At 49.2% G+C, this 13,514-nt stretch overlaps 1 protein-coding gene across 1 annotated transcript in view; it reads right to left on the bottom strand.

Annotated features, from left to right (window-relative positions):
* Nucleotides 1-4,915: 4,915 nt before the first annotated feature.
* Nucleotides 4,916-13,514, bottom strand: part of NDC1 (NDC1 transmembrane nucleoporin) — a 367,243-nt gene continuing 358,644 nt past the window's right edge. Inside the window, exon 18 of the mRNA XM_069642162.1 lies at nt 4,916-5,454. Coding sequence (XP_069498263.1) covers nt 5,391-5,454 — 64 coding nt within the window. The 3' untranslated portion in view covers nt 4,916-5,390. The remainder of the gene's footprint in view (nt 5,455-13,514) is intronic.

Here is a 13,514-nt window from a genome sequence, read left to right as displayed (position 1 = left end):
TGACCGCGAGGGAGTCTACAGTCTCTCCGAGAAGTGATGTGGTTTGTCTTACTGCTAGCGTATCTGACTATGAGGGCTATTCTACCACCTCTGGCAGCTAGTTTGTCTTGTCTAAAGATGGTATAGCCTGGAGGGAGGGCTAGAGAGATGGCTGGTCCCGAGGCTTCACAAAGCCAAGTTTCGGTAACGGCTAACGCATCCAAGTCCAGGTTGGTGAGTAAGTCACAAATTTCAGTTGCATGAGCTGGGAGGGGATCTGGCATTTATCAAGGAACACTGGAGTGCCTTGATAAATGGGCAGAATTCAGGCTATGTCTTTGTTGTGCATGAGGATGGCTGGGTAGTCAGAGGGCCCTTAGTGGGGTTGAATGAAAAAGGGGTTGACTGCATCCCATTGTGAGAGCGTTGTAAATTGGGCTTGAGATAGCTGGCTTGTAAGGCATGGCAGGAGCACTGACCTAAGTGTATTTCTAGTGCCAGTCGATCGGGGGCGCTTGCCATGGTGGAGCCGTTTGGTGCGGCTCCTGAGCCTATGTAGTAATAATAATAATAATTTGGCATTTATATAGCGCTACGAACCCTTAAGTATCTGAGCGCTGCTTATTATTACCCACGGTGTGTGGTGCTCATTTATCGACCTCTGAAGGATGAAACGCTGAGTTTGGCGCTGCCGGGATTCGAACCTGCGTTCGCAGGCTCTGCACTGATGTCAAAGCGAGCGCTCTACTCGCTGTGCCACTTGACCGGCTAGTCTGTTGGCTGATTGGTTAAGGAGGAACGTGGTGGTGTAGGGGGGTGTGGCAGAGGGGTGAGGTGGATTACAGAAAAAGATGGCAAGAAGTGGGTGGGGGGGATGTCTTCCGATTGGGGTGGTTCACTAGTCATGCTAGGATGAAGGGAGGGAGGAGAGCAGTGATACTGACAAAACTACAGTCCTAGTCAATATTCATAATACGCAGTGCTAGTAGGAACATTCCTAGGTTAAGCATACAGTACTACTGCCATCAAATTGCATAGGTTGTTGGGGTCTTACTAGTGGTAGAATGTGTAATGGGGGAACAACATCAGATACATCAAAATAATGTTCTCCACAGAGGGCAATGGCAAACCAAGCATGTTTTCTGCCGTGGCAACCTGGTTCCTGAATGCCCCAAAGTCCAGGGCTAAGGCTGACATTTCTGTTGTCCCGATCTCCAAATCTGGAGAAAGGTCAAACCCACTGGCATCTCCCGGACCATCTGCAGGTTCCAGTGGCCAGGCTCAAATAGCTCATCAACATTAATTCTGCAAGCTGCTAGACGGCTGAAGGCAGAACGGAATTTGATCCGATGCCTCATCTCCAAAAACGGTCTTAAGGCACACCATGAGAGCGCATTGGTCAGTCGGGAGCTCCAGAAGGGTGTCGGAATAGATCAAAATTGCTGCCACCAAGGAAGTGGCAATAAGGAACAGTGCTGTACGAATCTTCAATGGATACTCGGCACCGAAATCTAGGACGAACAGATGACGAGATGTGGACTTGCATGCGCTAGGCAGGAGGTGAGCTGATGGAACGGTTCTATACGATTTCATAGAGGAGAAATCCTTGAATCAGATTTAGTCTACATTTTTTTATTTTATTAAATTTGGCCACAACTGATTGTGGGGGAGGCGGGGAAAGGGGGGGAAATCCCCACCGCCTCCCACACTACCTCACCACACCTTAATTATTAACTTTACCCACCCCCCCACATATATTTGCGGCCAAATTAGTTTTAAAAGATTCGACAAATTCAAATTCGACAAATTCTCATGCAACGAAACCTCCCTATCCTGTCGGAACATCGTTTGCATAGAAGGAAACAAAGGTTTACCACCGACTTTAATGTATTGTGGTGGCCACCTCCATATTGCACCTTCAACACCTAATACCAGTAGCACGGTAGCCAGAAGAGGAAGAATCCAAATGAGAAGATAACTTACTTTGTGAATGCTGGTAGTGCTGATCTTTCCCCCTCTCCCTCCCTTTTCTCATCTTAGAAGAGCGATCTGGAGCAGAGGTCTCCTCAGAAGGCTAGTACATGAATTTTAAACTTTTTGCAGTGCCTTTTCCACAAGATATCTCCAGAGTCTATGTTGAGGCCCAAATAGAGTAAAGCCACTCACTGCCACACTGCATTAGGATGCATGAATTGGCACGATGCACTTTTCTTTGCGTCGTAGTCCTTACCCATTGTCCACGATTTCATTGAATCCGAAATGTCAGAGGGAGAAGAAAAAAAAGAAAAAAAGAAAATAGTTTGATGTTCGATTCTCCCCCCGGGACATCTGTTAACCCCAACCCCCTTACTTCTCTTTTATCAGCACACTTCGCCTTGTGCCACCGAGTCCATCACTCTGCAACACCGGCTCCCTTCACTTACCTGCATGGGAACCGGTGCCGCAGGGTCCTTTTTTTTTGCAAAACCTTGTTTTGCAAGTCGTGGCACCCCCGATGAAATTATAGCGAACAAGGATGCAGGGGACACCCCTACTTCCCTTGTTCGCTATAATGGCCACTTGGTACAACCGAAATGTGATAAATTCTACCATTCGTTCATTTACGTTCTTTTATACGGATACCGTCCTTACCAAGGGACCAAACACTCCTGTGAAGCAGACTAGCACACGCCTACCACATACATTACTTACAGGGCCTTAAGCCCAACTTGTGGAGACATGAGGCAGTGAACATACAAATTTGAGTGCGCTTTGGACCACTAAAAAAGGAACAGATGTAAAACGACACCTGTGGCTCTGTGTGTGTATATACACACTAAGGATATCGCATCCAATGGAAGAGCCGCCAAGAAGCCCATGATCTTTAGAAGCCTTTTGAATCTTTAAATCTAAGCTCTTTAGAAGTGGAGTTGAAAAATATAGCCGTCTGGGATTGTTTACCACCACGGAGGGGAAATGTACACTGAGGGCAGGTGAAATAGCTCTTCTCATAGTGTTTGAAGGTAGATAGCGTTTGAGGCAATTAGAATATAAATGTTTCAAAGGTCCATTTGCTGGCTTGTGAGACATCCAGTGTGTCTTACATATGAAGGTAAGAGATTGTAAAAGGGCTATACGGTCACAAATCAAAGATCCTCAGACGGTCCCAGAACTGACCGCAGCTGGTTTGAAATGGATTAAGAAAAAGATGTAAATCTGAATAGATGGCAGCCCGGTCTGCCCTACATTGTAGTTACAGAGACAAACTTTTGGAGAGCCCCCATTTCAAAAGTACGTTCACAAGGGTCAGATTAACAGGAACCTGAATGCCTTTGTGGTCTATGTAGGTGCACTCAAACCCAAAGACACGGTAGCATAACAAAAACCTTTGTAAACTCAACTGAAATGCGGGAGCATCCAAGCTTTAGAGGACAGAAGGCTTTTAAAAAAAAAAGTTGTATTGGTATTTTGAATTTTTGCACCCACAGGACAACAAGTCAAAGGACAATATTTAACATGCAACATCAAAATGTAAATGAATAAGTGTAGCCAGTGGTGGGTGACATTAGGGAAAGAATCAATGGGTAGGCAGAGGCACACAATGAGATGCAAGTGAATGCATGCGATGCTGCTAAACCAATAATCTCAATGAGTAATGAAGTGAGTGGCAGTAGTAGTCCAGAAATGGGGCCCAGACTTCTTTGAAGAAATTCTTTTGTTGGCTGTATGTAGTATGGTCTAAAAAACCCAAAAACATCAGACCTCTAGGGAGCAGTTCCATATTTGGCACATCAGTGGCCTTCCAGTGTTGCAGTATTACTTTCTTCTCCATTGTAGTTGATTTTTTAAATCTGGATTTGTAGGGATTTGGTATAAACTTTGAGGGAATCATTTGCGTTATAAACCTAAAATACCCATCTAGTATCTAAGAGACAACCTTTGCAGTCCTGAGAGTAATGGAGGCTTCCAAACAAATATAGGAACCTATGTCCAAAAAGCTTTGACCATGCAGCCCATTGGTAGTAGTGTTCTGGTTCCTGGACATTCCTGGTGGCTCCATCAGAGCACATGGATGCATATGAAGAATAGTCTTCCAGTACTGCTACAAGCAAGCTCCAACAGCTCAAGGAGGAGTTCCAAAAAGCAATTCAAGTGTGAACTGCCCTGTATATCTTGAAGCTCATACAGTGACGGATCGACTTCTAGTAAAAGCTTGTATGGCGCATGGAAACTCCATGTGGATATGGTACCTGAAGAAGGATTTTTTGTGCAAATCTTCTAACCAGTCTTCTGTGGCGTCAGCGGACTGCTAAGAATGGGTGAGGGTGGAGCAGGCACCATGTACCTGCCCATAAAAACAGAGGGATAAGGAGCATTAGTGCATGTGCAGGGGGAGCAGAGCTGGGTGCCGAGTGGGGGCTCGTGTACCTAGGCCTCACGTTGCTCAGTGTTGTGGCACATGTTCCAAGCGCTGTGCCTCACCTGTGATCACTTTGTAACTATTGTTGATTATTCTATCTTTTCAGAGATTTTTTTTATTTATTTCAATTTTAATACTAAGGTATTGGGGGGAATAGACGTCCTGCCGTTGCAGAATGTTACATTTACACTTATGAACATCGCAACATCAAAGTGCTGCACCTAAAGAAACCTCTACATATAAAATGAACATGATGTATGGTTACAGCACCATTTCAGGAAGATACCTGCTTTGCCAGCAAGGATGCTCCCTACAAAAGGTCACTTCCCAAACAAGCAAGTGTAGTGAAAAGACCAACAAGTTACACAACGCATACACGCTGCATTTGGTGCATCCTCTCCAGATAGAATACTGTTGAGGTGCCAAGATGGTTCATCTCCGGAAACCCAATGGTGCTGAACAGAGGAAGCCGCCAGCAGTCCACAACAAACTACAGGCATGTGCAGAAAGCTGCAGGCTTAAAGAAACCAGCCCAAATCAAAACAACTTATTTATTTGAACATCTTTTGTAAGTCATTCACAAGTACGTCTCACACAATTCATTTCAGAAAAGGGTCTGAAACAACAAACAATGAAATCCTGCCTCATAAAAGGGGAATGGGGTATGTGGAGTGCAGTGTGTGCAAATTCACTCTCCTCTGCTCCAGTCCTCCCAAAATAGCCAGCAAGAGACAAAGAAATAGACAAGAAGTGGGACAGAGAACAGTGCTTTCAAACTACAGCGACAGAGAAGTTATAAAATGGTGTTTTATAGTACAACGATAACGACACAAAAGAGGCTTTCCACCAGTGCTTGCGCTAATAGTCCCATAATTTGTGTGTCATTAAAATAGAAATTTCGGAAAGAGCAGCAACAAAGCGAATCCGTCCAATTACTCATCTTCTGATCCAAAGATGCTGGATGCCTTCTCCCCCTCTGCAGCACAAGTAACAGAATGTGCACTGCTTCAAACTACTCCCGGTATTCCAGGAATTGCTGCAGTCTTTTCCGGTGCTCCACAGATGTCTGTACTGAACTAGAATGCAATTTACAGAAAATGTAAGAAAATGTTACATAAAATATTTCATGCATAAAAACGTTACAACTATTCTTTGGTGACTGATTATTTTATTCGGGGAACCTGCTGGCGCGTCTTAATTTGGTGGAACAGTGCCACCGCGTGCCCATGAACGGAATAGTGTTAGTTCAAGGTTTCCATATAAAATGGAATTTGTTACTTTTTCATTCTCCTCATGCAATGCATTGAACGAGAGTTATTAAGCGAGCATCTACAACAATGATCGACAGGTCCATTAACTACCATATAGTGGGGACTACAGCCATCAAAAGAACAACGAAGGCATTTAACAAATGTACAAAACTCTCAAGACTAAAGTACAGAGACTTCATTTAACGAGGCATGGGCAAATGAAGTCGGCCTCATATTTGCATGCTAAAAGCCATGTGTACATTTTCCTAAAATATACATTTGGGTTTTCATTGTCTTGTGAACGTTGCTAGTTTTAATTTAGATAATGAACAAGTCGAGTAATAGGCAGAGGTCTCCCTTTCCACGGCGGCGTGTCTCGCTTTGGGATGTGCCGGGAACACTACTGTTCCTAGCGCAGGACAAGAAAGGAGAAGCTAAGTGGGGCAGGAGTGTGTGGGAGTGAAATCTGTGGGAAAGGGAAATGGGGGGGTGGGGGGCGGGACTCAGTGGAGCACTCGCATTATTCACCGGAAGGGGAAATGGCAGCCTCGAGCACTGCGCAGGCTCGGAGCAGCGGGATTACCGTATGGCAACGCCTCAGTTCTGAGCATCAATATTGACAGGGAGGACAAAGCCAGACCCCGCCTGGTACTAATTCTACAAATGCCCCAGCAGTTGCTTTTCACTCTACTTCCTCCTCAACCGATTCTCTTCTCTCACCCTTCACTCTTTCATCCTTCTACATTCGCTCTGCCATCATTCCACCCCACGCAACCATATTCCAAACCTTTGTTTTATCCATAAACCATCTCTGAAATGATCAGGCCTTCTGATATCCTCTCCGGCTTCCTCAGGGAGGATTCCAGACGTCACCCCTTCGCCTACCTTATCAAACTATCCTATTCATGTTCCATGTCCTGTCATCCTCATCTCTAACTGCTCCAGGAAATGCTTTCTCTTTTTAGGGAAGTGACCACTTCCTCTGGATTCACTCTCACAAAATCACCTTCCTTTATCTCCCTCACAGAGCCAAGTCACACATTCCACAACACCACCTAGTAGCCATCGCTGGAAGTTTTCCAGTTCTGAGCCACAACAGCAAGGCATTGTGGGTATGCAAATTAGCTCAAATGCGTTGTGGAAAGTGATTTAGCTCAAATTGACTGTACACATTTCAGGGGATAGGGGTTTTTCAAACCTTTTTAAACCCACATAACTTCTTGGTGAGATATACACAGACACGCACATCACCTATGACGTATATATGGATATGGAGAAAATTTATGAGCTGTTATTCTGTCCATCACAGCTTTTTTCCAAATTACACCACGCCCATCTAATGCAGTGCGTTATAACGCAACTGAATCCTTCTGTAACCCCATTGGCTTGAGTTTGATAAATAGATGGCAAAGTATGCACAATGCTATTCTCTTGAATGAAGAATTAGCTGCATCTCCCAGACTTGAATTGTACACCATGGTCTTTCAGGATTTCGCAGGGATATCCTTCACGTTTAATATCTTCCATGAATCCTGTTACTTCTCTAGTAATTTTTACTTCAACCCACTTGGAAACTGTGTCCACTAACACAGATCAAGGGTATTCCTCGACTGCAAATTGGTCCAATATCCATGCCATTTTTTTGAATGGACATTTGCCATTGGGCATACCCTCGTCTCAGGCCCCCTTCTCACTCAACATGCATGAAATACAATTTCTCACTACTCTTTCGATTTATAATTCGCATCCCGGCCACTAATATTAGAACTGAATTCTGTTTCGTCTTGGTAATGTTTTGGTGAAGTTCGTGATCACTTCTATGATTCTTATACAGTGCTCTACGTGGAGCTGTCGCCCCTCGAGATACTCTCCCCTACTACAAGTAATTCATCCCCAACAGGCCACTACATTCCGATCCTTCCTCACTTTTTTGATAAAGAACCTTTCTCTATTAATTTCTCACTCCCCTCAACACATCCATCTCTCAACACTCCCATTCATATTTCAAGATTATCTGTTCAATTTTCAATATACAGTGTTCCTCTTTGTCTTTCTGTGTACTTTCTTCTGCTTGTACTTCTAACCTGGATAGGCAATCCGTGGGCACATTCCTCTTTCCTGGAACATATTCTAAACCGAACACATTCTTGGAGTCATAAAACCATTTCCTTATTCCAGAAGAAATGTTGTCAAATCCTGCGGTCTGCAGTGTTTCTTTAAGGGGTTTATAGGCTATGTGAACTATGAAATTCAAACCCCATAGAAACGTCCTGAATTTTTCTATGCACCATTTAATTGGCAAAAGTGCTCTCACAATAGTGGAATAGTTCAAATCCACACCCATGAGGAGTCGAGGGAAAAGCAATTGCAATTTCTGTAATGGGTTATTTATAACGCGCTTAATACCCAGAGGTTTCCAAGCGCGGACCCAGGGATCGAACTTGTGTTGCTCAGTGTCGTCCTGCATCTAAGACTAGCGCTTTGCCCCTGCGCTATCCTCCCGTGACAATGATGTAATTCCTTGTCATTTTCCCCCTGCATTATAATTGCACCCTTCCCTGTATTACTGGCATCCATGAATATAATTGCCGCCTCCCCATGAAATTCTTAAGAGATGGTGTTAAATCAAGCATATTCATAATGGTGATTTATTCTTTTGTGCATTCTGCATTCCCTTCTTACGTGGTTCTGTCCTTCAGGAGTAATCTCATGTTTACTGGTCTGCAAAATGTTGAGTACATTTGTGATAGTATTCAACAATGCCCAAAAAAAGAGCATAGTTCATCTTTATTTTTGGGCTTCGGTGTCCTTTTTAATGTTGCCAACTCCTTTTTTTCAGAACTAACACCATTAGCAGAAATCATGAGTCCCAGGAAATCCATCTGATCTTGATTGAACTTGCACTTCTGTTCACTCAGCCCAAGACCCCTTCGAATGGATTCGGTCCTCCCACATATTCCCCAGCTTTAGACATCTTTCCTTCCAGCTTTAGCTGCTTTGGAAATAGAATTTCGGCAGAGGTCGCTGTGCGTCGATGAGGTCGACTTGATGTCTCTCAAGGGCTTCCATCTCTGGGTCTACGACATTGCAGGTGTATATGGGATACATTACTCATCGTATTTCTGATATTTGTATGTGCTTATATTCACATGCTGTACACAGGCCGACATCTAGTGGAATCTGCAGAGTATTACAGTTATTTTCGAAATTCAAAAAAGGGACGTCGACAGGGCGTACCAGTAATACTATCCCTAGTGTGAAGTCTCCTGTACCCATGGTCCTTCATGCGTCGATGTCCCTCAGATTGTTATTTTTCTGACATGAGGTAAGGAACAAGTTACTTACCTGTAACTGTTGTTCTCCAGCATGGGTCTGGCATGGATTCACATGCTCATGAATATTCCCCGTCGTCAGGCTGGGAATCCTCGGTAAAGAAAAAACCAGTATCAGTTTCGTTTCTGATCTGTCTTTCGTAGTAATAACCAATCACTGGTCTCTGCGTCATACTGACCACAGCCAATGACTGCCCTCTACCTAAGCACCGCCTCTGGCAGCCATCTTCAGATTTGGAAGCACGTGAAGTGGCAGTATGACCAAGTGAAGAGCCGCAGAGGGAGGGTTCGCATGTGAATCCATGCCAGACCCATGCTGGAGAACAACAGTTACAGGTAAGTAACTTGTTCCTTCTCCAGCATGGGGTCTGGGATGGATTCACATGCTCATGAATAAAGAATACATAGCAGTACACACATGCACAACCACGGGAGGTGGCAAAGGCTCAACATTAAGCATTACATCAAACTCAACATTAAGCATCTTACCTCCTCACCAGGCTCACCTCAGGAGAACAGGTTGCGCAGCACTGCTTGGCCGACCCTGGACTCCTCCCTGGAATCCCGATCGACGCAGTAGAATTTCGTGAAGGTGTGCGTCGACCTCCACGTAGCAGCCCTGCATATGTCCAGCAGGGGCACACCAGAAAGGAACGCCGTGGTAGCTGCGATCGCTCTGGTGGAATGGGCTCTCGGACGGCCAGGCAGCGGTCGGTTTGCCAACCGATGACAGTACATGATACAGCCGGAGAGCCATCTGGAAATGGAAGCCTTCGAGAGAGCCTTCCCCTGATTGACAGGTCCAAAGTTCACAAAGAGTTGTGACGTCTTCCGAAAACACTTCGTGCGGTCCACGTAGAACTTCAGCGCTCTAGCCACATCCAGCGAGTGCAAAGTCCTCTCAGCCGGCGACGAAGGCGACGGGAAGAACACAGGCAACACCAAGGGTTCGTTGAGATGGAAGTCCGACGGTACCTTGGGCATTAAGGAGGGGTGCGTCCTGAGCACTACCCTCGTGTCGTGAAAAGTCAAGTACGGGGCCTTGCAGGAAAGGGCCTGGATCTCTCCCACCCGTCGTGCACAGGTGATGGCCACAAGAAACGCTGTTTTCCACGACAGAAACTTCAACGGGCCGAGTGCAGAGGCTCGAACAGAGGTCCCATGAGCTTGGTCAGCACCACGTTGAGCTCCCATGCCGGGGCCGGAGCCTTCACCGGCGGGAATGATCTGAACAGTCCCTTCATGAACTCTTTCACCAGACGATGAGACCACAAGGACGTCTGGCCCGTGGTTCTGGTGTATCGGGAGATCGCAGCAAGATGAATCTTGATGGACGCGTGTGCCAGTCCAGCTTTGGCCAGCGTCAGCAGGTACGGCAGTACCTGGGGAGCCGTAATCGGTAGAGGGTTAATCTTCTGTGCGTGGCACCAGACAGAGAACCTCTTCCATTTGTGTCCGTAGCATTTAAGAGTCGAGGACGCCCTGGCCTTTGCAAGAACCTCTCTGCAGTCGGCCGGTATGTCGTATCCTCCAAACTCTAGCGCTGCAGGAGCCAGGCCTGCAAGTTCAGCGATTTTGGGTCGTGGTGGAGGATGGCGCCTCCTTCCCTGGAGAGTAGATCCGCGTCCGCCGGCAGCTTGATTGGCGGGGACGCTGACAAGTCCAGAAGGTCCGGGAACCATATCTGCCTCGGCCACGCAGGTGCGACGAGGCTCATCCTGCACCGTGACCTCTTGAGCTGGTTGACGAGCCGGATTAGCAGTGGCGAAGGAGGGAATGCGTAGAGGAACAGGCCCTCCCAGGGGAACGAGAAAGCATCGGCCATGCTCCTCGCCTGGGGAAACCTGCTGGCGAACCTCCGGCACTTGGAGTTCGTCGCGAACAGGTCGATCTGGGGTGTGCCCCACCGTCGGAAGAGGCGATCCACTAGATCCTGCCGTAGTTCCCACTCGTGGCACGAGCGCAGCTCCCTGCTGAGTGAGTCGGCAATGGTGTTTTTTTATCCCTGCCAGATGAAACGGCACCAGAAACATCCTTTGGGCGACGGCCCAATGCCACAGGTCCTGCGCCTCCTTGGACAGTGCTGGGGACCTGGTTCCGCCCGGTTTCCTGATGTAAAACATGGTGGTGGTGTTGTCGGTGAAGATCCTCACCACCTTGCCCTTGAGGGACGGAAGGAAGGACCTGAGGGCCCAGAACACTGCACGGAGCTCCAGGACGTTGATATGGAGGGACTTCTCCGTCGGGAGCCAAAGGCCTCTCGCGTGCAGATTTTCGGTGTGCGCTCCCCACCCTTCCAGGGAGGCATCCGTGGTCACTGTCTCCTGGTGGTCTGGGGTCTGGAAGTCCATGCCCGCCGTCAGATGCGCGCGGGTGCCCCACCACCGGACCGCTCGGCGGAAACTCTCGTCGAGTGTGATCCTCTCCTCGAAGCCGCCCGTCGTTTGGATTCAGCGCGCGTCCAGGAACTCCTGCAACGGGCGCATCCGGAGCCTGCACATGGGAATGAGGTAGATGCAAGAAGACATCATTCCGAGGAGGGACTTGATGGACCTCACCTTGGCCGCGTCGGAAACCAACATCCGCTGTACCTTGCCCAGGATGGACCTGGTCCTTTCCTCCAACGGGGAGGCCAGAAGGGACACTGTCGAGCTTCGCTCCCAGAGCAGTGCGTTTTGCGCGGGTACCAGGTGGGACTTGGCGTAGTTCACAGAGAATCCCCTGAGGAATTTTCGGTGCCCCTTTAGGATGGGAATATGGAAGTAGGCATCCTCCAAATCCAACGACGACTGGAAATCGCCCTCCTCCAGCTGACCCAGGACGTGTTGGAGGGTGACCATCCGGAACTTCTGCGCCTTGATGAACTTGTTCAGACGTCGCAGGTCTAGGATGGGGCGCCATCCTCCCGTCTTCTTCTTCGCGAGGAAGTATCTCGAGTAAACTCCGGAGCCCCGAAGCCTCTTTGGGACGAGTTTGATGGCGCCCTTCCTGAGCATCGCCTTTACCTCCAGGAGAAGCTGAGGGACGTGAAGCTCTTTCCTGGCCACGGGGGGGGACGCGCGGGCACCTTCTTTGAAACTCGAGCGCGTGGCCCCGGGCTAAGGCGTCCAGCACCCAACGGTCGGTGGAGATGGACTCCCACACGCTGACTAAGCTCGCCAGCCGGCTTCCCACCGGGGTGCTTCGGTGGGGGCCCGACCCCACGGCCGGTTCAATCCTGTTTCGACGAGGCTTTGCCGCCTTGACCTCCTTGGCGACGACGGCGGGGTCCGCCAGACTTGCCTCGTCCTCTGTAGGCCTCCTGAGACGACGAGCGGGCCGCTTGACGGTAGGTGGAGAAACCGCCGCCGGAACCTTTGGAGGCGCCCTTGCCTCCGCTGCTCCGAAAGGGCGTCCGTCGTTGCTGCAGAACCCCAAGGGCCCGGGCCGTCTCAGTGTCCGCTTTAATGGCCTGAAGGGAATCGTCCACTGTTTTCCCAAACAGGTTGTTCCCATCGAACGGCATGTCCATGACTCTGGTCTGTACGTCTTGACGGAAGTCCGTAGCCTTGAGCCATCCACGCCGCCTAAGGCACACGCCGTTGCCCAACTAGCGAAACCCAGTGTCGGCGATGGTCCGACGCCACCTCACCTTCCTGTAGGATCTCCAGGGCATCCGCCCTCTTGTCGTCCGGTAGGAAGTTCCGCAGGGGAGCCAGTTTGTACCATAGCTCCCTGTCGTAGCGGGCCACGATAGCCAAGGCGTTGGCCGCTTTAATCGTCGTCGCTGCAGACGAGATGACCCTGCGTCCCATAGCGTCCAATTTCTTTCCCTTGCCGTCCGGTGGGGAAGTCGATGTGGAGGCCGCACCCCCCCCCCCGCTTTCTTCCTGGCCGCCGCGGAGACGACAGAGTCCGGGGTAGGCTGCGCCCGGAGGCACAGGGGGGCCGCGCCCGGGACCCGGTACTTCTTCTCGTACCGGTCTCTTCTAGCTGGCGTCCTGGAATGGTTCTTGAGGAGGGCGAGGCCCTCATCCCAAATGTCGTCCAGTAGAGGCACCGCGAGGACCTTCTTCCTCTTGGCCTCGCGCCGTTGATAAAGGAATCCTTCCTTTTTCTTCTCCTCAGGGCAGAGTTGGAAAAGCTCGGATGCCCTGGCGATCATGGAGTGGAACGATCCAATCTCGTCGGGCGGAGAAGCCCTGGTGGGAGGTGACGACGGTAGATCCTCGTCGTATACCTTGTCGTCTGTACCCGTCGCTGCCGTGTCAGTCCCCGTATCATCCCCTCGGGTGGACGGGGAGGAGGGCTGGACGGGGCGCGACGGCTGAAAAGGAGGTGGAGGGTGAATCCTTTTCTTGGGCGGGGGAACACCAGAAGGTCCCGGTTCAGGATCCCCCGACGGGAGAGGTTCCTCCGTCGGCAACGGTAGTCTCGTCCTTATCTCTGAGCATAAGGACTGTATAGCCAACAAAATGGCCGCCGAGTTGTCTTGCGGCGCTGGCAGAGGGGAATCCGACGGGCGATCAGGGGCCCCGTCGGCACCCTCGACGATGTCGTCACCTCCGTCGGGAT

Source organism: Ambystoma mexicanum, chromosome 1q (genome assembly GCF_040938575.1).
Source record: "Ambystoma mexicanum isolate Mex_15411 chromosome 1q, UKY_AmexF1_1, whole genome shotgun sequence".
Taxonomy (NCBI): domain Eukaryota; kingdom Metazoa; phylum Chordata; class Amphibia; order Caudata; family Ambystomatidae; genus Ambystoma; species Ambystoma mexicanum.
Note: the sequence above shows the minus strand (reverse complement) of the source record. Positions and strands in the feature narration are given on the sequence as shown.